The 25,601-nt window shown below is 36.9% G+C and overlaps 1 protein-coding gene across 1 annotated transcript in view; it reads left to right on the top strand.

The window, feature by feature from the left end:
• The window catches only part of LAMA1 (laminin subunit alpha 1), a 210,069-nt gene that overhangs the window by 173,364 nt on the left and 11,104 nt on the right, over window positions 1-25,601 (top strand). Inside the window, exons 51-61 of the mRNA XM_043975002.1 lie at window positions 13-154; window positions 3,188-3,302; window positions 4,624-4,794; window positions 8,401-8,552; window positions 9,508-9,693; window positions 10,851-10,986; window positions 13,209-13,321; window positions 14,615-14,804; window positions 21,149-21,307; window positions 21,972-22,125; window positions 24,928-25,061. Coding sequence (XP_043830937.1) covers window positions 13-154; window positions 3,188-3,302; window positions 4,624-4,794; window positions 8,401-8,552; window positions 9,508-9,693; window positions 10,851-10,986; window positions 13,209-13,321; window positions 14,615-14,804; window positions 21,149-21,307; window positions 21,972-22,125; window positions 24,928-25,061 — 1,652 coding nt within the window. The remainder of the gene's footprint in view (window positions 1-12; window positions 155-3,187; window positions 3,303-4,623; window positions 4,795-8,400; window positions 8,553-9,507; window positions 9,694-10,850; window positions 10,987-13,208; window positions 13,322-14,614; window positions 14,805-21,148; window positions 21,308-21,971; window positions 22,126-24,927; window positions 25,062-25,601) is intronic.

The raw sequence follows: 25,601 nt of genomic DNA on the forward strand, positions 1-25,601 counted from the left end.
GCCCCCTTTTAGGACTCTTAGCAGTTTTTGATGCATATAATACCACTTCTAAAGAAACAAAGCAAGGTGAATCTCCTGGAGGGTCATCTGACCTAAATCGCTTGAATAAGGACCCGATTTATGTTGGTGGATTGCCCAAAACAAGAGTTGTAAGGTATCATGTTAGAAAAGAGATTTTTTTTCTGCTATTGATTACCTGCTTTTATCCAGTAAACCAGTTTGGTATGTAATGGAGAAATTGGTGGTTAAAATCAACAGTATTTATCATAATTAGAGTTCATAATTTTTTAAGTGGCACCACAGTTCTCCCAATCTCCCCCATATTCATCAACTTATTATTAGCTTTGACTCTTCCCTTTCCCCTCATTTTTCATATACAATTAGTTGTCAAATCCTGTCAATTATATATGCACAGCCTCTCTCCCATCTGTCGCTTTTTTTCTCCCCTTCCCTTCCTAGTCCTAGTCATCTCCAATAAGCAAGGCTTGATTATTCTAGACCCTTCATAAGTCTTCCCATATCCACTGGTTTCCTTTTCCGATACATCCTATATTCTACTATTATCTTATCTTCTGTATATAAAAATCTGGTCATATCATTTCTTTACTCTCAATTCTTTGGTGGCCTCAAGTAAAGATTTATGTAGCACTACCCTTCAGCCATTTACCCTATCGGGACAGCCAAAGTGGACTGATTTCTGTCCCCTGATCATTCTCTAAGCTTCCTCACTTCTAGGATTTTACTCATTCTTTTCCTGATATATGGAATGCTGTAACATCTCTTTATCTGGATAACTCAAATGCCACTTTTGCCATGAACCATTACCTAATCTTTCTTCTTCCCCCAACCCCTGATGCAGCTAATTGTCTTTCTCCCCGGGAGCTCACATAGCACTTTAAATAATACCTTTATAATATACATATTATGTACTATTATTTATCATAGTTTTCTGTATATGGGTCTTATCTCCCTATGAGAAGATAGCTCCATCAAGACAAGGATCATATTTTATGTAGCCTTTATATATTTCCCAACACCAAGCATAGTAAGTGCTCAATAAAAGACTTTGGAATTATTGAATTTATTCAATTATTATGGGTCCCGAATTTTTTTAGTAAACTGAAACTGAAATTTTAAAGGGATGTTGGTGTATAGTCTCTCCTTGGGTATCAGACTCATGTTTCTTCAAATGGAAGACAACAATATAATTCCTTTATAGGGTTGATGTTCGGCTATGGGAATGCATTAACCTTACATCTTACCTTGTAGACTTTACAAAAACTGCATCCTTTGACTTGAAGGATTAGGACACAAACATCATCAGGCAGTGAAAGTATTCTCTTAGGGCACACAGTACTAGCCGTGTTATATAGTGCTTAGGTTTCCAGGATATGAGGTGATTCATAGTATAACATAAGCAACATAAAACAGATCATATAACAATCAGTTTTCAGGAGTTTCCCTGGTTTTCTGCAAGTTCCAACTAAAATCCCACCCAACAGAAGAAGTCTTCCCTGATCTTCCTTCTCTCTATTGATCATTTCTAGTTTATCCTGTATATGTCTTGTTTGTATAAAGCAGCAAAGGTGCTCAGTGGATAGAGCACTGGCCTGGGAGTCAGGAAGACCTGAGTTCAAATCTCACCTCAGACATTTACTAGCTGTGTGACCCTGGGCAAGCCACTTAACCCCAATTACCCCAAATATCCAAGGCCATCTCCAGTTATCCTGATGTATATCTTGCCACTGGACCTAGATGGCTCTGGAGGAGAGAGTGAGGTTGGTGAACTTGCATAGCCCACCCTCACTTAAATCCAATTCAATGCAAGTCATGACATCAACCCCTGATGTCATGGTCCTCTTCAAGAATGAAGGACAAACAACAACAAAGTTGTTCATATGTTGTCTTCCCCATTAGATTGCAAAACTCCCTAAGGGAAAGAATTTGTCCTTTACCTTTCTTTGTATCCTCAGTACTTTGCATAATGCCTGACATATAGTAGATGCTTAATATATACTTACTGATTCTGGAAAAACAGTTGCAACCTAAGAGTGAATAAAAAGACTTATAGGCAGTGGAGGAAACCTTTATCCAAAAATATCTGGAACTGTCAGGGCTGGAAGCCTATGAACTTTGTCTTATATATAAAATTAGAATTATCGATTTAGTAAATCCAATTATCTGTATTCCCATGTAAAACAACAGAAGCAAGAAGTGATAACTAACTACTAAAAAAGAGCACTAATAATAAACACATCCTTCCTTTAGTGTAGCCAAGACAAATAGTCCTCAATAGCTCCTGAGAACAGCATTGTCTCATATCACCTAACAGGAATTAACATTAACCAAAAAAAGGGGAAATAATTTCAGTGTACTCTATATTCTGTTTATTAAAATAGAGCAATATGTAGCACATAACCCCAAACATTTTCATCAAATGCAATTAGAGTGCTGGATTTGGAGTGAGAAGATGAGTGAAGGAGAGAGAGAGAGAGAGAGAGAGAGAGAGAGAGAGAGAGAGAGAGAGAGAGAGAGAGAGAGAACAGAGGGAAGTTGTTATTCTTATCTGAAGGACAAGATCATGGGTAAGCAATGTGGATAGTGTTCATTGGTTCTTCTTGCCACATTAGTGTCCAAAGGAAATCAAATTTACTGTAGTTTTGTTAAACTCCATTAAACAAGCATTTATTAGGCATCTACTCTCTGCCAGGCACTATGCTAGGTGCTGGGAATGAAAAGACAAAAAAGCCCTTGCCCTCAGAGATCATTTATTCAGCCATATTTGGGTCTTTGGGCACACAGGAAAGTGCCCAAATTATTGTGATGAGGTTTCCATAAAAGAAATTGTGGTTTTTAAGATATTTAGGCTCTATTTTAGTATAGATAGTAGAAATGTTAGAGTTAATAGAATTTCACTGACTAAAAAACATCATTCAATATCTATATAACTACATCAGGCAAATTAAGTCTCGTCCTTTTAGTCCCTACATAAAATATTTTTTGCCAATTTAAAGATATAATAAATTGAAATTCATTTTAGTCATGTGTTCATTTCTGGCTAAGTTGTTTTGATTTTACTAGGAAGTAGCTTCTCCATATTAGGTATATTTTTATTCTTCCTTTCAAAAATTAGAAATCTAATGTTAAATCAAATAATTCCTTTTTTGTTTTCTTCTTTTCCCTCCAGGAAAGGACTTACTAGCAGATCATATGTAGGATGTATTAAAAGCCTGGAAATATCCAGATCTACATTTGACTTACTCAGAAATTCCTATGGAGTGAGAAAAGGTTGTTTACTGGAGGTATGAAGTATTTTTATTAAGATTATATTGCTGTGGGGCAGCTAGGTGATGCAGTGGATAGAGCACTGGCCCTGGAGTCAGGAGTACCTGAGTTCAAATCCAGCCTCAGACACTTGACACTTACTAGCTGTGTGACCCTGGGCAAGTCACTTAACCCCAATTGCCTCACTAAAAAAAAAAAAAAAGATTATATTGCTGTAATTGGACTATTGATTTATACTGGGGAGGAATGTGTTGAGGCTGTCCTGGGACAGGATGGAACTGTAAGGTTGTTTTGGCATCAGAAGACCTGATTTTGTTTTGGAGGATTATTTTTCTTCCATTTAGGATGAATATTTAATTTTTGATGATAAGGAAAACACTTAACATTTCTGTAGCCAATGTTATCTACCCCAAGATACTCAGCTTGAATTCTTGTGACTTTTTTCTTTTCAAATCTTTTTTTCTTTTTGTCATTAGTTTAATAAACATTTCCAAACACGAACATTTCCATACATGTAGAAAAATGAAATTGTATATGAAACTGAATTTCTGTTGTTTTTTTACACTAAATAATTATTTCTTATATAATTCAAATTTAAATAGTTCTAACACTGCCCTGCTTGTCTATTTTTCCTTTTGAATTCATTCTGCTTCATTTTGTTTCTTAATGATTCATTGAGACTTTAAGAATGTTTTCTTTTTCTTTTACCACTATCATTACTGTCCCACTTCCGCTGTTCCCTCCCTCTCTCACTCAAAAACAATAAATAAATAAAAGCCCTCTTTTGTATCAAATAAATACACTCATGTAAATTCACATACTGGTTGTCTTTCTGACTTCTAAGAGTTCTCGTTTTGGATCTCAATGTAGGTTGGTCTACCCTACCCGCTCACCCATCAAATGTGTGACCATGGTTGAGTCATTTAACATCTCACAACTTTGGGGTATTTGATTATCATTATAATAAATAATCATTATAGCAAGCATTTGTATACCATTTTACTATATATAGGGCACTGTGCTAAGTGCTTTAGAAATATCATCTCATTTGATCTTCATAATAATCCTGGGAGGTAGGTGCTATTATTAGCTTCATTTCACAGTTGAGGAAACTAAGGCAAACAGAGATGAACATCTTGCCCATGGTCATACAACTCAGGTCTTCCTAATCTGAAGACTGGAGCAATATGCATTTTACTGCCTCTGTGCTTATAAAAGAGATCATAATATTTGCACCCCTTGGTTCACACAATTGTTGTGAGAGAAGTGCTTCAAAAACCTTAAAGAACCATATAAATATTCACTATACTTAGCAAATTGTTCTCTTTTATAAAACAGCCTATCCGAAGCATCAGCATCTTCAGTGATGGGTATATTGAATTGCCACCAAGGCCACTGTTAGTAGAGTCTGAGTTGATGGCAACATTTGCCACTAAGAACAGTAGTGGCATCATCCTAGCTGGCCTTAGCAAGGGAAAGGATAAGAGAAGTCGTCGACAGGCCCATGTGGTAAGTAATCTTAAACACTATGATGCTACCAATTCAATTCAAATATATTTAAGAAGTATTTATTAAGTTCTTACTATATGTAAGATACAAAGAGCAAAACAAAGAATCCTTTGACCTCAAGGGACTATATTCTCCTAGGGGACAGGGAAAGGGGTAAAATATGTATACAAATAAGTAAATGTATGTATACAAAGTCATTTTGGACAGGATAGAGCAACTTGGGACAACAAGAAAGGTAGCACCTGAGCTGAGCCTTAACAGTTGTTGGAAATGTTAAGAGAGATGTTAAGAAGGGAAAGTATTTCAGACATGAGCACAGAGCCAGGAGATAGAACACTTTATAAAGGGAATAGCAAGCTTATCTGAAAGGTGGACCAGATAAAAGGGATTCGGTAATGTGCAATGATGCTGGAAAGGTAGGCTAAGGTCAGACTATTCACACCTCTGGTACGAGGGCTTGCTGAGCTCTTTTCAGGGCTGCTCAGCCACCTTTAGTGTCTAGCTGGCACTCAACTCTCACCTGTGGCTCCAAAAAGCTATAGCATGAGCAGTGTCCATACTCCGGTAAAACCTTCTTGGCAGATTGGGCTAACCCAGGTTGAGGGTAATCGACAGGCCTCAAACCTATCCGTAACTTAAGAGGGTTTCTAACCCAAGCATGTGAAGACTCTCCTAGGTGGAATGATTAGATGAGAACAATTTGTTCCAATGGCCATAAAGGCAGCTAAAGCAAGCATTTGTAGAACACTTAGAGCTTGGTCAGAAATCCAAAATGCCAAGGTCATCTACTCCACCCTGGGCCATTGCCAGTCATCTTGACTTTTGTCTTGCCAATGGTCTTTGATGACTCTGGAAGAGAAAGTGAGGCTGATGATTTTGTGTAACTCTGTTTAATTCATTCACAAGGAAAGACAACCCTGTCATGTTATTGGTCCTCTTCAAAAACAAAGGACAAACAACAGATTTTATATGAGTCAATAGGGAGCTATTGAAGCTTCTTCAGACAATCAGTGACATGGTCATAGGTGTGCTTTAGAAAGATTAGACAATTGCGAAGTAGAAGGATTGAAGAGGGGAGCAGGAAACAGGAAGCAGAAAGACCAGTTACAACATTATTATAACAGTCCAGATGAAAGGTTATGAGGATCTGAACTAGGATGGTAGGTAGCCTTGTGAGTGGAGAGGATATGAATGAAAGGGATATGTAGAGTCAACCTGGTAATTAATTGGATGTAAGGGCAAAGGGATTGTTGTTGTCTGTCCATTTTTGAAGAGGACCATGACATCAGGAAGGTGATGTCATGACTTGCAATGAAGTGGATTTAAGTAAGGAAGGGCTGTGCAAAGTCACCAGCCTCACGTTCTCCTTCAGAGCCATCTCTGTCCAGTGGCAAAATATAGATCAGGACAAGTGGAGAAGGTCCCCATGAAGTGGGCGACCTTGACCTTTTCATTTAAGGTCTTTCACGGGTCTCAGTTTGCCTGAGGCAATACCCATTCAGTGATTAAAGCAAGGTAAGAAAGGAGGCAAAGAAAGACCTCTTTTACCTAGTAAAAAAAAAAAATGGGTAAAGGGATTTTGAAGACTTGGTTCACTTGGTTGACAACCTGGGTAACTGAAAGGATTATGATTCTCTTAAAAGAAATAGGGAAGATTAAAGACCTTTGGAAAAACTAAGAGGTTTAAGATTAATTTAAAAATATAAAAATGTAATGCATTATTCCTTGTCATTTTTGTCATAATTTACATTAATTCAGAAATAAGCTTTTGCACATAGCAGTGGTTTCCATACATTGCATGATCCTCCTTACTTTAAATGACTGAAAATTTTAAAATGGTAAAAAAAAAAAAGTTCGATTGTTGCTCCCTTTTTTTTCCCATACGACTTTCTTCCTGTATTTTATGATTCTTAATATTCATTTGTAATGTTAAAACATCAAGAATTGAAATTCATTAGGTTTTATTAGAGGATAATTAACATGAATATTCATTGCCCTCATATGTCACAGTGGGCCTGAAAGATTTAGGAAAAAAGTGTACAGCTGATACATTTTTTTTTAAATAGTAAAAATTGGGGAAAATTTAAGGTATTGAAATTAAACTTTTGAGTTTACAAACTCAAACTTGTATGGAGTTGTAGTAAAAATAATTATTGTGCATTAATATTTTATTAAGGACAAATATACTAATGAGTAAACCATATTAGAATGATGGACAGGAAAGTGCCTTCTTAGCAGAATTATAAGACAGATCCTCAAGCACTCAGGGAAACTGGAGCAAACAATTAAGGTAATTGCTATGTATAATATTAGAGAAACAACTGCCCTATAGACAAGTAGGGAGAAGCCTCACCCACAGTGGAAAGGCAACAGAGAGAGCATTGTAGCAGAGAAGCATTGTAGTATGTGAATGGGGCTCATCCACCCCAGCTACAATCCTACTCCAGTGAAGACCCATCAATATTCCTCCCCACCCCCACCCCCGCCCCGCCAAAGGCAATAAAAATCATTATAAAAGGTCTGGTGAACTGATCCAAAACCTCAGTAGTATGAATTGACTGACCCATGTTCATGCAAGATTGCTATCTAAGGGAAATTACTGCCCGCTGTAGTTGAGGAATTCTGGTCTTCCTTTCCGGATGTATGAGCTTGAGTTTGTCCTCAGAATAGAAGTGTTATTAATGTGTGCTTTTTGGAGCATGAAGAACTTTGTTGGGCCTCTCTAGAAGCCCTTATTTTCCACTGGGCCAGAATTATAAAGGGGGGGAAGGGAAAGAACATTTATATGGCAACTACTGTGTGCCGAGCACTTTGCTAATAACTTTTTACAAATATCATCTCATTGATCATGTGGTTCTAGCCCATTTTTCTAGAGTTATTTCATGTTTCTCTCCCTATATGTTAGAGTTTGTCCCTAAGATTCTACAGTTCCTCTTTATAGAAGCTACCTGAAAGGAAGGGCTAAGAATTTCTAGCATATCAGCTTTATTCTCTAAGATTTTTTTTGTCTTGTTGCTTAAACCATGTCATTCTAGATCACAAAAAACCAGGAAACAGAAATAATTAGGGTTTGGGTACATATTAAGAGTCTGAGCATTGCATCTACAGAGGATTATCTGATCAATCATCTCACATGTTCTGAAACAAGGCTATTCTTTTTAATCAAAATTATACCATTGCACAAATATGAATGCTGCCTATTTCCACATAAAACAGATTTTTTTCCAAGACTTTTTTCTATAAATAATCGAAATAAGAAGAATTTTCCTTATTCTTTTGGCTCCCTATAGAAATATCTTTACACTATCTCTTGATATTGCTGTTTTAAAGCTCAATTCATTTTCAAATTTGGATACAATCTTAATTGTAAAGAATATGTCTCTTTAGCATAAGCTATTTTTCTTTTCTTTCTTTCTTTTTTTTTTTGGTGCCTAGCAAATTAAATGTAAAAAACTTTATATACCTTCCCTAGAAAAATACTGGCTGTTATTTTCTTGAAAAAAGCTTAAAAATAAGTAATTAGATAATATAAGAGAGAACATTAGGAATTAAAATTAGAAAACCAATGTCCTGTGGAAAACCTCTCTTAATGTGAAATCTTCACAGCCCTTCTTCTCCATCGTACTGATTGAGGGTCATCTTGAAGTACATATTAATCCTGGGGATGGAATGAGCACTCGAAAAGCCACCCTCCATTCAAGCACAGGAACATACAGTGATGGGCAAGAACATTCTATCGTCTTGATCAGGAATAAAAGGTACCAAAAATATAATAAGGAAATACACACACACACACACACACACACACACACACACACACACACACACAAACATACTTGTGTAGTAACCATATCATCATTAGATGAAAATGTCCCCATTAGAAATGATTTAATTGGGAGCAGCTAGGTGGCGCAGTATATAAAGTACTGACCCTGGATTCAGAAGGACCTGAGTTCAAATTTGACTTCAGACACTTGACACTTACTAGCTGTGTGACCCTGGGCAAGTCACTTAACCCTCATTGCCCCACAAATAATAATAATAATAATAATAATTTTAATGATTCTTGCACTGAAAAAATCTTGATAGTTATTTTTACAGATGGTAGTATCCAGAGAGTTTACTATCTCATGACATATTGAGGTCTCAGTATATGTAATACTATCCTTAGGAATCTATATCTTGAAGCTCCTTTAAAAGTGTGATTACCTAATGATGAGCTTCTTTTGGTAGTGAAATAACCAACCCCCTTTTGGTTGGAACCTATATCAGGCAGTATTTATGCCAAATTGCTCCCTGCCACAAGGTATAATTATTTCAAGGTGCCAGGATGTTTGTATATGCTGCAATTGAGTGTTGTAAAAGGAATATTTTAGAGTGACCGATTTTTCTAATCTAGTCCCTACACAAGTATGTGTGCATTTAACTGTTTAAAAGATAAACAGAAAGACAATTTAAAACTCTTTGTGTTTTAATATTTAAACAATCTCCCTTTTACCTGAAGTATTTTAATTGACCAAGTTCATTTATGAAAACTCATCATGCATCCTCAAGAAGAAATCATATGATCATTTCACTAATAGATTGTTTGGTGGTGATTTATACATTGTTTAATGAGTTTATTGTTTTGTAAATGAATGGAATAGAATCTTTTGTGATTGTTTTGTCCATTTAGAAACAAAAAAGCCAACTTTTTTTTCTTTGAATTTACAGAATCATCACAGTCCAAGTAGATGAAGCTAATCCAACAGAAATGAAATTTGGGCCATTGGCAGAAACCAGGATCATAAACGTATCTAACCTGTATGTTGGTGGAATCCCAGAAGGCGAGGGCATGTCTGTCTTCAGGATGAGAAAATCTTTTCATGGCTGTATAAAAAACTTGATCCTCAATATGGAGTAAGTCTAATATAATCAAAGATTTTAAAAGAATAACTTTGTACCATTCTACTCTGACATGAACATTAGTCATTTGAGACTATTTCTATTGCATAGCTATCCCCAAATTCAAGTTCTATGCAATTTTGATACTTCATAATTACAGGACAACCCAATTTTAGTATCTGAGAATCATCTGGACCTTCATAAGCAATTGATTCAAAAATAGACTTTGGTATAGTATTATGAAACTTGCCTAATTATTCTACTGTGTTTCTCTTCCCTTAAATTTTTGAACCTCTGGAAATTTGACTTCAGATTATTTATGCCACCCATGTTGTACTTAGAAGAGAATGAAATGGTAGTTTGTTTTTATAATCACTGATCCTTTGTGATAACAGAAAAGTGTACCAACGTTTAATTTTGATAAATATTGAGAAGAAACTAATGCTGAGAACTTGGGCAGCAGATTTAATGCTTTATTGAGTTCGTCAACAAAATCACAGCTGCTGAAATGGGCTACCATGTTCAAACTAAAGACAGCTTTCATGAGAGAGCTTTGGGTACCTAAAAGTGGTAAATATGAGTAATTAATAAGCTTTTATTTAATCTAGGGTTAAGGCTAAGGAAGCATGATTTGTATCTGTCTTATGTGGGCTAGGCTAGTTTTTCCTTAAAAGGGATTTAAACTATCTATCCCCAAGACTTATTTGGTTCAGGAGGTGAAGACTCAGGACATTGATGTAGCTTCCTGGAGGTCCGAGTACAAAAGCCAGGCCACAAGGAGGCAGAACTGACCAACATGGAGGCTGGGAAACTGTGCTCAACTGAGTCAATGCTGCATTCTTGTTTCATATCCTTTCCAAGCTATAGTTTTGTAATCCTCCTTTAAAAACAAATTAGATGTCCCATAAATATCTCATCTCATTCCATTTCTGAACCTGAAACACCAGCATGGCCTGAGTAAGGCCTGGCCTAAAACACATGACTCTATATAATAATATTAACTAAATTGTAAAAAGCTTAAATTAAATCAGAGTGATCGTATCAGTTACATTGTTATCATAGTTTTTGCTTTCTTTAAAATATTTTTGAAATAAGCCAGTATCATAAATTATTCATTTTGTATTTGCTTGTAGCATGGTAGGTTAATTTCTGAAACCCTTTCTGTTACCTAGGCTTTTGGATTTCACTAATGCAATTAGTTATGAGCAAGTGGACATGGACAGCTGCCTGCTCTCAGAAAAGTCTCGACCGGTTATCCACGGAGAAGACATTGAGCTTCAGCCAGAGGCTCGCCCCTTATCAAGTCCTGTAAGTACAGATCCATGTAACCAAACCCTGATCATCAACCATAAGCCATCACAATTCAAATGCAATCTGACAAGTTTACAAATATTGGTATAAGAGCACAATGTGGCTTTTTAACACAAAAATTAAATATCTCATATTAGCTAATATAGAGAAACAGTCTTAGAAAAAGTATTGGATTCATGGAATCTAACTCATTTTGTTGTTAGTTAATATTGTCTTTGGGGCAGTGGATAAAGCACTGGGCCTGGAGTCAGAAAGACCTGAGTTCAAATTTGACCTCAGATACTTATTAGCTGTTTGACCCTGGGGAAGTCATTTAATCTCTATTTGTTTTAATCCATTGGAGAAGGAAATAGCAAACTACTCCAATGCCTTTCCCAAGAAAACTCCATGGACAGTATTGATGTGCCATGCTTCACAGCATCACAAAGAGTCAGACGTGACTCAACATTTCTCTTTGGTAACACTTTTTACTTTTTCCTGGACAAAAATGGTCACTAACACCAAGCTAGTAATGCAACACTCAGTTAAAAAGTAGTGTGTTAGTATGCTTGAAACCTTTGAATTCAAAATTATTGCCTTTGGGACCCCTGATGTTGCTTTTATCCAGAACTAGAAGCAATAACTACATAATGCCCTTCAATTTAATTAGTGTAGGGCCAGTCACTAATGCAATGAAGTAGTAAGAACACCAGATTTAGAGTCAGAAAACCTTGAGTTGATTCCCTGCTCTTCCATATAATAGCTGTGTGACCTTGGGCAAGTCACTTAACCAGAGGCTCAGTTCCTTGTTTTTTGTTTGGTTTTTTTGCAGGGCAATGGGGGTTAAGTGACTTGCCCATGGTTACACAGCTAGTAAGTGTCAAGTGTCTGAGTCTGGATTTGAACTCAGGTACTCCTGAATCCAGGGCCGGTGCTTTATTCACTGCGCCACCTAGCTGCCCCCGAGACTCAGTTTCTTTATCTGTAAAATGAGGAAGTTGAAATAGATTAGAAACTTTAAGGCATCTTCTTACTTTAGATTTATGATCCTATAAATCTTCAGAGAATCTATTGACGCATTCTCTCTGGTGGAAAGAAGTTACAGGACTCCCTCAATCCTTCTATGTTCAATAATAACTCTCAAATTTGTTCCCTACCTGATTTCCTCCCTCTCTTCTCATTTCCAGCCATATTTTAAACCATACATCTGAAATAGGAGGTTTAGAACTCTGGTGCCACTGTTGTTACAACTGCATTTCTCCAAGTGGACAACAGTTGTGTTAACCTGCATTAGTCAACATCTCCTAAATGTTCCCTATCTCTGGGTAATATACCAGTGGATCCTATTCCCCTACTGTGACAATTTTTCACATAGGAAACTCTAGGAACCAATAGAGATTCATGAGGAGAATGTGGAGAAAGGGCTGAAGGATCTTATGTTTATCAGTATAAAGAAAAGCTTCCCTTTTTTGTTGTAAGAAGGAACTGTCGGGGCAGCTAGGTGGCACAGTGGATAAAGCGTCAGCCCTGGATTCAGGAGTACCTGAGTTCAAATCTGGCCTCAGACACTTGACACTTACTAGCTGTGTGACCCTGGGCAAGTCACTTGACCTTCATTGCCCTGCAAAGAAAAAAAGAAAGAAAGAAAGAAAACAAAAGAAAAGAAGGAACTGTCCATCAAGATAACATTTTTCAGTATGTTTTTGGCAAATGTGCCTTTTTTTCTAGGTCAAACATATTTAAATTCTGATTAATTTCATAATGCATATGTAGTATTAATACATATTTGATTTATACACTGGAGCAGAGGTTGGCAAGCTACACCCTGATATCCAACTCTGTGCTGCCTGGTTTTTTTGTTTTGTTTTGTTTTGTTTGTTTGTTTGTTCATTTGTTTTTTGTGGGGCAATGAGAGTTAAGTGACTTGCCCAGGGTTACACAGCAAGTAAGTGTCAAGTGTCTGAGGTTGGATTTGAACTCAGGTCCTCCTGAATCCAGGGCTGGTACTTTATCCACTATGTCACCTAGCTGCCCCCTGTGCTGCCTGTTTTTTTTTTTATAAACCTTGAGTAATTATGGGTTTTGCATTTTTAAAACCTATAAAACTTTAAAATATACAAATCATTCTTATCTCACACAGCCCTAGGTGCCTGACCCTGGAAATGCAAGGGATGGTGGTCTGTATGCCCCTGTTGTGGATGCATGGACCTCTGAAATTTTTGGTTTTGTTTTCATTACAGGAGCAGTGTGCAGTAGATAGAGAGCCGGACTATGTCCCCAGTGCCTATCAATTTGGCCTGGCTTCAGACAGTCACTTGCTGTTGCCTTTCAACCAGTCTGCTATCAGAAAGAAGTATGTATGTCTCAATTCTGTTCTATGGCCCATTACTTTTGGTTTAACCAGTGAGGAGTACTTTGAGGATATGGAATTTCAGTCATTCCCAAAGAAACAACTGGTATTCATCTTTATTATTGCTTTTAGAGGCAGCTAGGTAGTACAGTGGACTGAGCACTGGGGTTGGAGACAGGAAGACCTGAGTTCAAATCCAGCCTCAGAAAATTACTATCTGTGTGACCCCAAACAAGTCACTTATCCTCTGTCTACCTCAGCTTCTTCAACTATAAAATAAGCAGATACCTCCCAGGGTTGGTATAAAGATCAAATGAGATAATATTTGTAAAATGCCTGGCACATGGTAGACAACTAATATATGCTTCTTTCTTTTTTTCCTTATTGGATTCTCTAATGAGATTAATTAATATCAAGTGTTGGACTTGGAGTCAGGAAAAATAATAGTAATAATAATAATATTAATGGCTAACATTTATATAACACTTAATATGTACTGGGCACTATGCTCACCGCTTTAAAAATATTATCTCATTTAATCTCCATAATAACCCTAGGAGGGAGGTGATATCATATTGTATAGGTTCATACACCTGTCAGGTAGCTAAACTAGGTTGGATTTGATTTCAGGTCTTCTTGACTCTAAGTTCTGGTGCTCTATCCATCGCACCACCTTGTTGCCCCTAGAAAGACTTTATTTCAATCCTCTTCAACTCCCAGTGTCTGAGAAAGGATTTAAATTCACATTTTTCTTCATGGATTCAAGTCCAGCACTTTACCTGTTTACTCTTCTTACAAAGAGATTAAACTTACCCTTCTCTAAATTCTAAGCTGGCACCAAAACCAAAAATAAAAACAAAAACAAACACAAACACAAACACAAACACAAACACAAACACAAAAAAACACACACACAAAGGGCCAGCTAGGTGGATAAAGTGTCAGCCTGGAATTCAGCAGAACCTGAGTTCAAATCCAGCCTCAGACACTTGACACTTACTAGCTATGTGACCCTGGGCAAGTCACTTAACCCTCATTGCCCCACCAAAAAATAAATAAATAAGCAAAGTGATTGAGTAAATAAATAAATAAACAAGCAAAACAGATAGATCAATAAATAAATAGCTGAATAAATAAATAAATGAGCAAATTAATAAATAAATGAACAAACAAATGAATGAATGAATAGATAAATAAATGAGTTAATTAATTAATAGGTGAATGAATACATGAATGAATAAATAAATAAATGCTAAACTCGGTTTGGGGTGTTTTGTTTTATTTTTTGCCCACAAGGCTTTCAGTGCAGCTGACTCTCCGCACCTTTGCCTCGAGTGGTCTGATTTACTACATGGCTCATCAGAACCAGGTGGATTATGCCACTCTTCAACTTCATGGGGGACAGCTCTACTTCATGTTTGATCTTGGGAAAGGGAGAGCAAAAGCCTCCCATCCTGCCTTTCTCAGTGATGGAAAATGGCATACGGTAAGTACCAGGAAACCACTATTCACTTCTCCACAGTTCCATTCACTTCATCATAAAGCCACTCTCCTATTTTACTTAAACAGGCACATTTCCCTGACTTGCTATGTCAACAAGCTGAAGAGAAGTAAATTACATCCACTCAGTGACATAAATTTACCAGAACTTTTAGAAGGAATCTTCCTGAAATGGATATCTAAATTTAGCATTTCTGTGAGCTGGTTTTCAGTTTTATCAAAGCTATATTAAAAGGAATTGATAAGATCCTTGTAAATATACAGGTTTTTTTTAAAGGATCACCTCTCATTCAGTTATTACTATTAATATAGACTTGGAAATTGTATCTCTGTTCTCTTTGGATATAGGATTTATGAGTGAAATAAAAATAGAATGTTTATGATGGCCTGAATAGAAAAAAACAAGCTTTTTTATTCTGCCATTTGTACAACTTGCTTAAAAAGTACCTTCAATTAAGAAAAATAGAAGGAAAACATTAATTTAGAATACATTAACTTGAAAACTGTGATTATTCTGAAAGGTACTGGACTGTAAGTCAGTTAATAAGCATTTATTAAGCACCTACTATGTATCAGGACTTGGGGTAAATGTTAGGATTACAGCAAAAGCAAAAGACAGTCCCTGCCTTCCAGGAGCTCACAGTCTAGGGACTACTTAAAAGGGTCCTTATGCAAAGGGATTTTTCTGTTTCTTTGCTTTTTTTTTTCTTTTCTGGTACCTTTGTAAAAAGCTACTGATCAGGTTGGAACCCTTTTGTGGAATGTGATAGGATTTATGCAGTCCATACATTTGGTTGCCTACTGTGTTCATTGTGCCAAGGCTTCCTTGGTCATCAGGAGAATTTGGGGAGAGGGATTGTTTACTAGATAAGGTTCTCATAGTCTACTGTTAATAAGAGTATTATCGCATGCCACCTTCATTTCAGAGGCTGTCACCATCACTGGATCATTTTTTTCTGATTGATTTTATAGTATATATATTACATTGAGTCTACTAGGTGGTGCCCTGCATCTGGAGTCAGGAAGACCTGAATTCAACTTCAGTCTCAGATATTTGCTATCTGTGTTACCTTGGGCAAGTCCCTTAACTTCTATCTACCTCAGTTTCCTCAACTGTAAAATGGGGATCATAATAGCACTTGCCTCCAAGTGTTATTTTTTTTTAATTTTGGGGGGGGAGCAATGAGGGTTAAGTGACTTGCCCAGGGTCACACAGCTATTAAGTATCAAGTGTCTGAGGCTGTATTTGAACTCAGGTTCTCCTGAATTCCGGACTGATGCTTTATCCACTGCACCACCTAGCTGCCCCCTCCTAGTGTTATTGTGAGGAACAAATAAGATAATATTTATAGAGTGCTTAGCACAATGCCTGACTAGTAGGTGCTATATAAATGTTAGCAATTATTATTGTATTGGTTTTTGTCATTGCTAATGTGCTAGGTGAGAAATGGGAATTAGATGTATTAGCACTTTGGAAAAGTTACCAAATATCATACAAATGTTTTGTTAAGGGTTAAAATTCTAGCTAAACTGTCTAAAATATCTAATGAGTGGTCGCCAATCAATTACAAGCTTTAGCAAGAGTTAGACTTTTAAGCATTTATTAAGGAGAATAAGAATTTGGTAAAGAGAGAGAGAAAGGCCTAGATTCCTATCTATTAAAGGGAGAGCACATTTCTAGCTCCCTTCTCCGCCAGCGTCCTCAGGAAAGAGCCCCCGAGACTGAGCGCCAGTCTCTTCCTTCTTCCTCCCACTACCCAACGTCACTTCCTGATGCCAAAGAAAAGACTCCTGGTCTTGCCCTCAAAGACCTTCACTTCATGGGCAGAACTCTTCTACAGTAAGTCTCCAGTAGGTGGCGTCATTCCAATCGTTACAGTCCCCCCTGTTGTTCCTCAAGAAACAAAATGTTTCCTTGACGGAACAGTAAAAACAATATAATAACTATTGCTAACTAATAATATGTGAACAACAATATAGAAAAGGAAGAGAGGAAAGTTTTGTCCAGAGGGGCGATTTTTTTTTTTTGTCCTCATGAACCGACGCTTTGACATTGGTCTTGCAAAGGGAGGGCCTCTGCAGAGAATACATGTTACAGATGGTGTATATTATAACAGAAAGAGAAAAAAACAACAAAAACAACAAATCAAAACTGTTCATTTAAAGTCTCTGAAAGTCTTTTCTCAGATGTCCTCTAGGTGTAGTCATGGAATGGAAGTCTTTTCAGGGGTTGATGTGTGGATGCTGGTAATCAGCCAGGAAAATTTCCTACAAAATTGAGCTTAACACAACTTTAAAATAGCTTTGTCAATAATCAAATCAAACAATGAAAGTTCTCAAAAACATGTCTAAGGGAATTCAGAATCTTAGTTGTTACACATGAAACATATAATAAAACAAAAATTGAAACATTCTTTAAAATTATAATATTACTATAGTCCCCCCCCTTATGGAGGGTAATTGAGAAGACAATTGCTGCGATATTAATTATTAAAAATAATTTTTATCTTTGTTTCATCACTTTTTGCATCATCTGCCTAATTATCCTCACGCCATTATGAGAAATTAAAAAATCTAATATAATTGGTAACAGGTGTCAAGGCCAAATTCAACACTGTATTTATCATGACACCTGAGATAATTATGGGGGTTACCATAAAAGAACAGAGAAATGATGGGATATGAGCATTCCCACACTTGAGCAATATATACTGCCCATACAGTATGCCAGGCTTAAAATAGGTGGATGGAATATATGTCCATGCCACCGAAAATATTGGAAGAAACTGAGTCAGACTTAATCAGATGCATGGGATTGAGATGTCCATGGCATCAGGCATATAGGAGGGAGCATAGAAGCCAGGTGTAGAAGTGAGATGGGTGGGATGAATACTTCCAGCCATCCGTACAATATTGTGGGGGAAAAGAGAATAAAATATTAAACCAAGAGAATCCAACCTCAACATTTGTCAAAAGCCGTTCCCTCGGCCATACCTTGACTTCATGCATGTCTCCCCTCATGTGACAGTTCAGTGTCTGCTCTTGCATGTATTCCTCTTGTGATTGGATGGCATCTTGGCCAACTGGCATCTGATAACTCAGAATAACGGCAATTAATGTCTTAAATGATAAATTCCCATAATCCAAGTCTCATATGGATTTAAAAATGAGGATAATAAATGATTGCAAAAAATGCGAATACGTCTTGACTCAAAATATAATATATAATTATGCAACAATTTCAAATAATACCCTTTTTTTTTACTTAGTATACAATTACTTTTGTGAAAAATCAGAACATATTTAAATACAAGTTAAAGCACAACAGAATCTCAAAGAAAACTTTTTTTAAAAAAAGAAAACTTTTACAAACATTCCCCTCTTTTTTTTTTGAATATGCTTATCAAAAATAATACTTCTAGAATAAATTTACACTTGCCATGGCAACCAATTTGCCAGGGAAATGCTTTAAAGAGTTTGATCAAATAATCAGTTAAAAAAAAATAACAAAAACAAACAACTCAGAATATGGGAGCACAATACTCCTAGAATTAACATTGTATTATGAAATCAAAACCATCTCTCAATTTTTTAAAATTAGATAAATGAATAGAAGAAAATACACATGGAACAATAAAAAACAGTGAAATTCAAACTAAGGAAATCTAAATGAGCATGAATTTAATATTAATAAGAGTATTATAAAATATAAACTTGATCACATGATTATAAAAAGCTTTTACAAATATTCTCCTTGTTTTAAAAACTAAGTATGACACAATCTCAAAAGCATGAAAATCTCTATGAAAATAAACCCATACCATTAATTTCAAAATGTATATGTAATAGCATAGAAATCCTATGTAACCTCTGAACTGATACTATTACTCTGAGTGAATTCAGAACACTTTTGATTCCGGTATCTAAAATCCCCAATACTCATATCAATACCTTGCTGCTTACTTCTACATTTCTGTAAAATATATACCCTTCCATGGCAAAAGAAGCAGAGTCTTGAACTATGTTGATTGTCATTCTTATTCAGCTTAAGTTTTTCTTCTTTAACCCCTCTATATTGTCTGTCAGTCTTTTCACCATACAAATGCTTTATAAGATTACTAATTAAAGACAAAAGCAGGTTAGCAAAATTATGAACAAAACAAGCATATCTGGAATTTAAAGGGCTTTTTAAGGTTGTCTCAGAAGCACAGCCAGGCTGGGGAAGGGCTGAGCCTGAAGCTGCAAATGTAGTTAGAGAAAGTTGAGCATGCGCATCAGATCTCTGGACCTCCCAGGCCAGGGAAGCAATGGGCTTGGCCATGGGAGGAGTAGAGGGTGGGGTCTGGAGAGGAGGGGAGGGACCAGAGCAATTTGAATCAGACTTGATTTTGAACTCAGGCCTGGATTCCTCTTCCCCCACTTTGCCTCCAGGTGCTAGGGGATTAAAAGCTTCGAGAGGGTGGGTCATTGCCTCCAGGCATGCAAAATTAAAGCAACAATTAGTGTTAGAACTGGGAAAAGCTGCAGGAATCTCTTCAGGTTTCTCTGAAAAAGCATGGTTGGGAGAGGGAGAGATATTTCCTTGTGTGAGTAAGTTGCTGGCTCTTTTAACAAAAATAAAAAGAAAAATAGAAAATCCACAAAAACAAAGCATTAACATGATCTTATCTCCCATTTGTCTGGTTAAACAGACTAAAATAAAAAATAGGGTAATTAGGGAGTTTAAAAGGTCCATTCGAAAAAATTTAAAGGGAAAACACAGCCAGTGCACCAGTACTTAGCAGTTTAAAGGGTAAGGGAAATTTCTTACCCAACCAGAAGATCAGAAGTGAGGTTCAGCTTTCCTCTTCGTGGTCAGCCATCTGTTAAGGGTTAAAATTCTAGCTAAACTGTCTAAAATATCTAATGAGTGGTCACCAATCAATTACAAGCTTTAGCAAGAGTTAGACTTTTAAGCATTTATTAAGGAGAATAAGAATTTGGTAAAGAGAGAGAGAAAGGCCTAGATTCCTATCTATTAAAGGGAGAGCACATTTCTAGCTCCCTTCTCCGCCAGCGTCCTCAGGAAAGAGCCCCCGAGACTGAGCGCCAGTCTCTTCCTTCTTCCTCCCACTACCCAACGTCACTTCCTGATGCCAAAGAAAAGACTCCTGGTCTTGCCCTCAAAGACCTTCACTTCATGGGCAGAACTCTTCTACAGTAAGTCTCCAGTAGGTGGCGTCATTCCAATCGTTACAGTTTATTGAAATTGTATCTTGTTACAATCTCCCTAAATTCCCCACCAGTTTGTATAGTAAATATAGAAGTGGCTAATATAAGGTAACAATAATTAGGAATTAAGAAATAAGCCACTTTCTCAAAACTGCCTCCTACATTAATTAAGGCCACATCTAGAGGCTATGTGCTAAATTTGGAGAAGCTAGCTAGATCCCAATATAATAGCCCCTTGATCCTAGTAATAGACTCTTCGTCCCAATAATAGCCCCTAAATCTGTAAGTTGCAGATAAACGCTAGACATACTGAGCTCTAGACATGCACAGTTTTATGCAAACTTAGTAACCCTAACCTGGCATAAATAACTTTGAGAGGATATTGATATGCTGATGTGCTAAGGCCAATATGGAAGAAGACTTAGGCCACACTCCCCTATCACAGCCTTATAAGTACTCTTCTACTTGCAATGGGTCCGTGCTGTCTGGGTGCTCTCCACTTCTGATCTATAGTTAGCTGATTCTTTGTGTCCCTATCCGTTGTCTTTTCCCCACAATGTGTGCCTCCCTCTCTGCCTCTGTACTCTCTGTGTTGCCAGTGTGATCTTTCCCAGAGAGTATCCATAGAACTGGGCTTATTTGCCCTGACCCAACTAGGGACCCCTTTGAGGTCTCCTTCCTTAGGGTATAAAATGGGGCACCCAAGCTGGGACTACTTGTTCATAACCATATCCCACAATGAATCTCCTGGGAAAAAGCAAGAGTAGACAAAGCAACTCAGTGCCACCTACCCTGGATGGAGACCTGCCTTCTGGTTGGGTCATAACAGAACAAAATGAAAAGTAGTATTAGCCTTAGTTTTCTAAGCAAAAGAAGGTGGGGAAAAAGAGAAGTATTCTAAGAGTTAGAGATAACCTAGAAGATTGTAGTGTAGCAAAGGCTAAAGGAGGACACAGTATGGATGGGAATGATTTTAAAAGAGTTCCTTTACACTAACTTGTTGTAGTTTGCTATTTCTGTATTGTGTGTGCCATGAAGAATTATTGCCTATTGTCATGAAAATAGGTGTTACTGTTTATTCAGATTTTGTATAAATTATAGATTTTGTTTAAATTTTAGGTGAAAACAGAGTACATCAAAAGGAAGGGCTTCATCACTGTAGATGGACAAGAGTCTACAATGGTGACCACCATAGGAGATGGTAACACCTTAGATGTGGAAGGAAAATTTTACCTTGGAGGCCTTCCATTAAATTACAGAGCCAAGAATATTGGAAATGTAAGAAGCCTTCTCTAATTATGTCACTTTTTCATCTTAGTTGTAAATGTGTTCACAGATGTTCACTTTGCATAAGAAATGAGTCCTTATAACCCAGATCTGGGTTAAAATTTTATTTTTCAATTGTGTTAAATTGTCTCGGAAGATACCAAAAGATATTTACAAATTGCATGTTGTGACTACACCCTAAATTCTAACTAGTTTTACTAAGACTGAGCTATTGGTTGTTTTGGTTTTTGGTTTTTGGTTTTTTCAGGGCAATGGGGGTTAAGTGACTTGCCCAGGGTCACACAGCTAGTAAGAGTCAAGTGTCTGAGGTCAGATTTGGACTTAGGTCTTCCTAAATCCAAGGCCAGTGCTTTATGTATTCCGCCACCTAGCTGCCCCACTATTGGTTGTTTTGATGAGAAAGAAACAATTTGACCAAAACTCAGAGAACATAAAGTTGTTTTGCAGTGTATACTGGCAATGGCCCTATGCACCCTGCATTCCTTTTGTAATAATTAAGTAGAATGAATATAGATACTTTTCTACTATATTATCATCATAAATACTCAAACTGTTATCTTTAGGTTCCATGCTAATGGGCAATGCCATGGAACAGTTTCATAAAGGCTCAGCTTTTAAATCTGGTTCACATACTGTCATATTTCTCTTGGTTTAGATTACCTATGGCATACCTGCCTGCATTGGGGAGGTGGTGATTAATGGCAAACAGCTCGACAAAAATAACCCGATCTCTGCCTCTTCTGTAAATAAATGCTATTCAGTGGCACAAGAAGGTACTTTCTTTGATGGAAGTGGATTTGTTGCACTTGGTAAGTAATATTTAGTTACTCATTTATTAACATGCTAAGTGTAAAACATTATTCAAAATAGTGAGGAAGATGCAATGATACACAAAGTGCTTATAGTCTAGTAGGGGCAGGAAAACCTATAAAATGAGATGGGTGGATTAGATGGATGTCCTTCCAGATCTGAAGTCTATGTATGTAAATAACAAAAAACTTGACTTGTTGAAACTGAAAGTTTTCTTAGAGATCTGCTAGTCCAAACCTCTGATTTTAAAGATGAAAAAAACTGAGGTCCTCATTGGATATTACCAAGTGATAAGAAAGTTTGGAGGAAAAAAATGATCAGAAGAAGCTTCATAAAGTAGGGAACATTTTGAGCTGGGCTTTGAAGGATATGTAGGTAGGATTTCAGTAGGGGAATGGCACTAAGGAAAGCAAGTGAAGTATGTTTTCAGGGAGCAGTCAGTCATTTATTAGGCATCTACTATGCCAGGCAACAGTTCATCTACATAAGAATTTTGAGCAGTGGAATAACACAAGCTGACCCATGCATTAGAAAGATTAATCTAGCTGCAGCGTGAAGAATGGATTTGAGGGAGAGTCTCTAGAGAAACCAGGTAGAATTCAATTTAAATATTCTTGGTGAGAGGGAATGGAAGCCTGAATTGGGGTTATAACAATAGAAATAGGAAAGAGGGGACAGAAGCAAAAGGATTCTGGAGGTCAAAATGACAGGACTTTGGTAACTGGTTAAATATGGGAAGAGTCAAAAAGGAAACCAAATCATCTAGGCTGTATAATGGGGGCTGAGCATAGTGGGGGTGGAGAATGGTGGATACCTTCTATTAAAAGGAGTTCAAAAGAAAGAACAGCTAAAATGGATTCATGTCACCCTTCCATGATTTTGCTAAGATTTATATAATGCTAATTTTTATACTGAGTATACAGAATGTACAAGGCATTCTTCAAAATAGTTGTTTGATGATGCCCAACCTTAAAGAATTCCTATTCTTAGACAGCCTGGAAGTACAAAGGTCTTCTTTTTGTGGATCAGAATTTTAAGTTAAAATTAAATGTATAAGGCTGGAGGGGGGCAGCTAGGTGGCACACTGGCCCTGGATTCAGGAGGACCTGAGTTCAAATCCGGCCTCAGACACTTGATACTTACTAGCTGTGTGACCCTGGGCAAGTCACTTAACCCTCATTGCCCTGCAAAAACAAATAAACAAAAATCAAGTAAGGCTGGGAGAATAGTGACTTGTACTTATATTTTGTGTGTACCCTTCTCTCGAGAATATAATAAGATCATCATTGGATATGTTAATTTTGAAATGCTGTCAGGATAGCCAGCAGGAAATGTGAAGATTTTGCATTTGTAGGTGTTAACTCAGGAGAGAGGTCAGGGCTAAAGCAAAGATTCTGGAGTTATCTAAAGAGAAATCATAACTTGAATCTGTGAGAGCAGACAAAATCACTCAGGAAGAAAGCGTGTAGACTGCCCAGACTGAAGAAGCAAAAGAAGGAGGAAAAAAAGAAGTATTCTCAGAATTAGAAGAAAACCAGGAGATTTCAGTGTAGCAAAGGCTAAAGGAGGAGACTGTATGGATGAGGGAATGGTTTTAAAAGAGCAGTGACAAATGATCGAGAGGCATTGGAGGAGAATGAAGATTTAAAAAAGGTAACTGGATCTGGCAATGAATGTCACTGGTGATATTTTATAGGGTAATAGAGACTTAAGCCAAAGTGAAAGGGAGTTTGAGCAGGAAAATTAGTAGAAAGATAGGAGGGGAGATTAAGGCCACCTTTAGGTTCAAGGAGAACTGAGCAAGTTTATAGACAGAGGGGAAAGATACCCACTGTAGAGGGAGAAATTGAAGACATAAGAGAGAAGGGGGATAACGGATGAAGCCTCTATCCCAAGGGTATGCACAAAATATAAGTACAAGTTACTTTTTTTTCCACTCTTACTTTGAAAGGATGTATACATTTAATTTTGTCTTTTAAAATCCTGATCCACAAAAGGTAGATTTTGCATTTCCAAGCTGCCTAAGAATGTAAATTCCTGAAGGCTGGACATCTTTACATAATTATTTTAAAGAATGCCTTGGGCATTCTGTATCTCAGTATAAAAATTAGCATTATGTAAATATTAATAAGATCAAATTGACTCTTTAAATCATGTAGGGGTAGGTGACATGAATCAATTTTATTGTTGTTGTTGCTTTTAAAGCAAAGGGATGCTTGGGTATTTGGATATTCAAAGCAAGAACTTAAGGGAGGCACCAGACTTTTCCATGGGTGAAGATGAAAAATTCCCTTCTCTAACTCTCATTTTCATATTTGTGGTATGTTTATAGCCAGGATAATATACAATTAATAAATCTAAAAGGAGTAAGGTAATGTGATAAAATACTGGGATATTTTCAAAGGCAGCTAGTTAGTGCTATGGATAGAGTGCTAGACCTGGAGGCAGGAAGAACTGAATTAAAATCTAGCATCAGGCACTTAGTATATGACACTGGGCAACTTGCTTAACCTCTCTCTCCCTCAGTTTCCTCATCTGTAAAATAGGTATGATAATAGCATCTATCTGCCAGCGTTATTATGAAGCTAAAATGAGATAAAGTGTGTAAAGCACAAACCTTAAAGTGTTATATAAATGCTGGCTATCACTGTTGCTGTTGTTATAGTGTAAGCCATAGAGTGCTTAAAAATACCTTGATATTCATCAAACAAACCAAGCCACCTTTTTATTCACTGAATTATCTTGTACATTGCACATTCTTCACATCCTATTCCATGATAACTTTTATACTTGTTTTCCAGTCAAAGAGGGCTACAAAGTTCGATCAGATGTCAATATCACACTAGAATTTCGTACCACTGCAATGAATGGTGTTCTCCTTGGAATTAGCAGTGCCAAAGTGGATGCTATTGGAATAGAGTTGGTAAATGGCAAAGTAGGTATTTGTTTTCTTTATGGTATTTCTATTCTAATAACAGTAACAGCATAGTCAAGTAATAGCAAGGGTACATAAAGCCAACTTTGATTATCTTAACTCCCAATGGGAAAAAAGTTTGATTAATTCTAAATAATGGATAATTTAAGAATTCTTTGCATTTTATTTTTTAAAAACCCACATTCCCTTTTTTTGACTTGCTGATACTATTAGAAGCCCAAGATGACTATTTGGTGGAGGGAAGGAGACCACAGTTTACCACAAATAATCCAGAGCAAATGCAGTGAATGGTAATGAAAAAATAGAGCATTCTACATACAAGACCAAAAAAGGCCTAGAAATCAGTTCTGCAAGCAATTGCTTGATATCCTTGCCAAACAGAAATGAAGGCAGCTGATGGCCACGCTGGCTTAAAATATCATTTGTAAAATCTTATGGGAAATGGTGAAATATTATGGTTATAAAACAGCCAAAGTGAGGGAAGGAAAAACAAGTTACCTGAAAACTTGGGGAGAGAACCATTAAAATCATATAATTTGG

The sequence above is a fragment of the Dromiciops gliroides genome, chromosome 1 (assembly GCF_019393635.1).
Source record: "Dromiciops gliroides isolate mDroGli1 chromosome 1, mDroGli1.pri, whole genome shotgun sequence".
Taxonomy (NCBI): Eukaryota; Metazoa; Chordata; class Mammalia; order Microbiotheria; family Microbiotheriidae; genus Dromiciops; species Dromiciops gliroides.